At 63.1% G+C, this 2862-nt stretch overlaps 1 protein-coding gene across 1 annotated transcript; it reads left to right on the top strand.

Annotated features, from left to right (window-relative positions):
• Nucleotides 1-555: 555 nt before the first annotated feature.
• GADD45B (growth arrest and DNA damage inducible beta) lies at nt 556-2616 on the top strand. Its single transcript, XM_086699594.1, has 4 exons — nt 556-836; nt 928-1029; nt 1430-1652; nt 1911-2616. The coding sequence occupies exons 1-4, from the start codon at nt 793-795 to the stop codon at nt 2022-2024; spliced, it is 483 nt and encodes a 160-aa protein (XP_086555720.1). The 5' UTR covers nt 556-792; the 3' UTR covers nt 2025-2616.
• The last annotated feature ends 246 nt before the right edge of the window (nt 2617-2862 follow it).

Here is a 2862-nt window from a genome sequence, read left to right as displayed (position 1 = left end):
CAGGTTGGGACACAGAGCCCCAGAGAAATCAAGTCACCCAGGGTCTGGGGTCCCCGCAGCCAATCCCTCCCCGACCCCCGACAATGCACACACCACCTGGGAGGGATCAGCCTGCAAACTGGGCCCCCTCCCCGTGCAGGCGTCCAGCAGAACTCTGGAAAGGCGCGGGCCGGGGACTCTCCCGGGACCAGGAGGGGATTCCAGGCCCCCCCCCCCCCCCCCCCACCGAAAGTCCGCGCCGCCGCCTTGCGCGCTGGAAATCCCGCGCGCGCCCCGAAACGCGGCGCCGCTGCCGGGAAATCAGGAGGAAAACTTCTGCTTTTTTTCTTTTCTGGCAGTCAACGCTCCCCGCCCCCCTCCCCAGCGCCCTCCTCCCGGGTCTCGCGCCCACGTGGGCGCCTCCGCGCGGCGCTCCGCCCCTTCCCCGGCCGGCCAACCGTAGCTCTTCTTTCTCTCGCCTTTGTTGGCTCGCCAATAGGAGGGGCGGACGCGCCGCCGAGGCCGCGCCTCTGGCTTAGAAGTCGATAAAAGGCGGCGCCCGCGGCGGCGAGCTCAGAGAGCTGAAGTCGGGGCCGCAATCTTCTCGTCTCCGGCCACGCGGATTATTCTCGCCGAGGACTTTGCCATTTTTTTTTCCTGCCTTCTTTTGGGGACGATTTCGCTGCCTTCCGAAGGTCTTGAACGAGCGCTCGGGCTCCGTGGGAAGGTTTTGGGCTTTCCGGCCTCGGATTTTGCATTTTCTCCCTTGGGACTGTCGTGGGGCTGTTTTCCACTGTGGATTATAACTGCAACATGACGCTGGAAGAGCTCGTGGCATGCGACAACGCGGCGCAGAAGTAAGTAGCAGGCTGAGGTCAGCCGGGCCGGCCGGGGACCGGAGCGACCTGTGGCCGGCCGGGCGCTGACCCTCCTCTCTCTGACCCCAAGGATGCAGACCGTGAGCGCCGCGGTGGAGGAGCTGCTGGTGGCCGCGCAGCGCCAGGACCGCCTCACCGTGGGGGTGTACGAGTCAGCCAAGTTGATGAATGTGTGAGTCACACCCCGTCCCCGGACTGGGCGCGGGTGGGGACCCCCTCCGCTCTGCATGCTCTCTGCTGCACCCCTCTTCCGCACGTGGCTAGGATTTCCCCCAAGCATCCCCACTGTGAATTGAGGGTCTCTGTGCTTTCTTTGGGGGGGGGGGAGCCGAGGTTGCAGTATCCTGACGCTGCATCGTTTGCAAGCGCCCACCGCCGTATTCGCTGGTGCCTTACCCCCCCCCCCCCCACCAGGCATCTAGAACCGTGCGTCCTCTCCCCACCCCTGCAGCTGCATGCAGACGCTATCCCTGGCGCGCCTTCGGTTTCTCTTCGCTTTTCCAAACTCCCCCGTGCACAGTGGCGTCTCCTCAGCCCCCGGCTGATCCGTCCCCTCCTTCTGGCCCCCTTAGGGACCCTGACAGCGTGGTCCTGTGCCTTCTGGCCATCGATGAGGAGGAGGAGGATGACATCGCCCTGCAGATACACTTCACGCTCATCCAGTCCTTTTGCTGCGACAACGACATCAATATCGTCCGGGTGTCAGGCATGCAGCGCCTGGCGCAGCTGCTGGGTGAGCCCGCGGAGACCCAGGGCACCACCGAGGCCCGAGACCTGCACTGCCTCCTGGTCACGGTGAGTTGGGCCTGGACCTGCCCCACCCTTCCCCGGGCACCTGCGCCTGTGTTTGTCAACAAAGTTGAGCTGGCGCATCTCGGACCAGCTCAGCACTCAGCCACGATAGGCATGTCCCGTGGGCAGCCTGGCGGGGGCCTCCTTCCCCGGGGAGCTATTTTGAGCTGGCCTGTTTTCCCCAGAGGGGCCCTGAGAGAGGGAGGCTCCCTGCCCACTCCTGGGGCTCCCACTGAACCCCGTTTTTTCCCCTTGTCGCAGAATCCTCACACAGATGCCTGGAAAAGTCACGGCCTGGTCGAGGTAGCCAGTTACTGCGAAGAGAGCCGAGGAAACAACCAGTGGGTCCCCTACATCTCCCTCCAGGAGCGTTGAGACCCTTCCCGGCATCAGAAGCTGTTGAGTTGCTGCCAAAAAAAAAAATAAAATAAATATTTGACCCCTCCCCCCCAGAACAACCCCCCAGAACAACCCATCCTGTGAGACCGCGGGGGCAGAATCAATGGAGAAGAGGGGAGTGCGTGGCCACCCCCAGGGCGGTGAGCCTGGAGCAGCGCCAGCTGTGGCCACCGTGACAGGAGACGAGGGGGACCGGGCCAGCAGGAGAGGGGAACCGGAGCCCAGGCTTTGTGACGGAGCAGCTGGAGCGGGGAGGGGGGGGAGCTGTGGCCCCGCCCGCGCTGGAGGGCTCGGACCGCACGCTGCTCCGGGGCGGACTGAGACCGGCGCTGACGTCTGCGTGGGACTCGGGCGACCGAGGGTCTGCACCCTTGCCAGGACTGGACTTGGGGACTTGGGAGCTGGCGCTGACGTCGCTCTGTACCCATGGAGTCCCCGTTTGCAAACGCGATAGACGATCTATTTTGTTACTTGCACTCGCTACTTGCACCACTGAGAGAGAAGGGAAGCTTACGGATACATATATTTTTACTTCTACGATGACCTTGTAATAAAGTTCTAAAGCTTCCGCGTTTCTCGTGTGTTTGCCACTTCCGAGAGGGCTGGGGACCTCTGCCCCCCGCCGGGCACCCAAGCCCCCTCCCGCAGCTCACCAGGAGGTGTTGCTCAGTCCCTGTTAGCAGCTCCAGGCTCCTTTGCAAAACCAGTGCCTCTTCCCTCTGCGGCCGGCGCCAACCAAGCCCAACAAACCTTTGCCTCTTTTTTTTTAATCCTCCCTCCTCCTGCCCCATAGCAATTAAAAGACCGGTTTATT

Source organism: Puma concolor, chromosome A2 (genome assembly GCF_028749965.1).
Source record: "Puma concolor isolate L17-30 chromosome A2, mPumCon1.1.hap2, whole genome shotgun sequence".
NCBI lineage: Eukaryota > Metazoa > Chordata > Mammalia > Carnivora > Felidae > Puma > Puma concolor.
The sequence above is the reverse complement of the archived record's forward strand: the minus strand, read 5'-3'. Positions and strand labels throughout refer to the sequence as shown.

What these genes read in the sequence shown, in the direction of transcription:
- GADD45B (XM_086699594.1), top strand. Translation starts at nt 793, where the DNA reads ATGACGCTGGAAGAGCTCGTGGCATGCGACAACGCGGCGCAGAA. An exon ending in TGCGACAACGCGGCGCAGAA is followed by an intron (nt 837 to 927) that starts GTAAGTAGCAGG and finishes TCTGACCCCAAG; the next exon opens with GATGCAGACCGTGAGCGCCG. An exon ending in TGCACTGCCTCCTGGTCACG is followed by an intron (nt 1,653 to 1,910) that starts GTGAGTTGGGCC and finishes CCCTTGTCGCAG; the next exon opens with AATCCTCACACAGATGCCTG.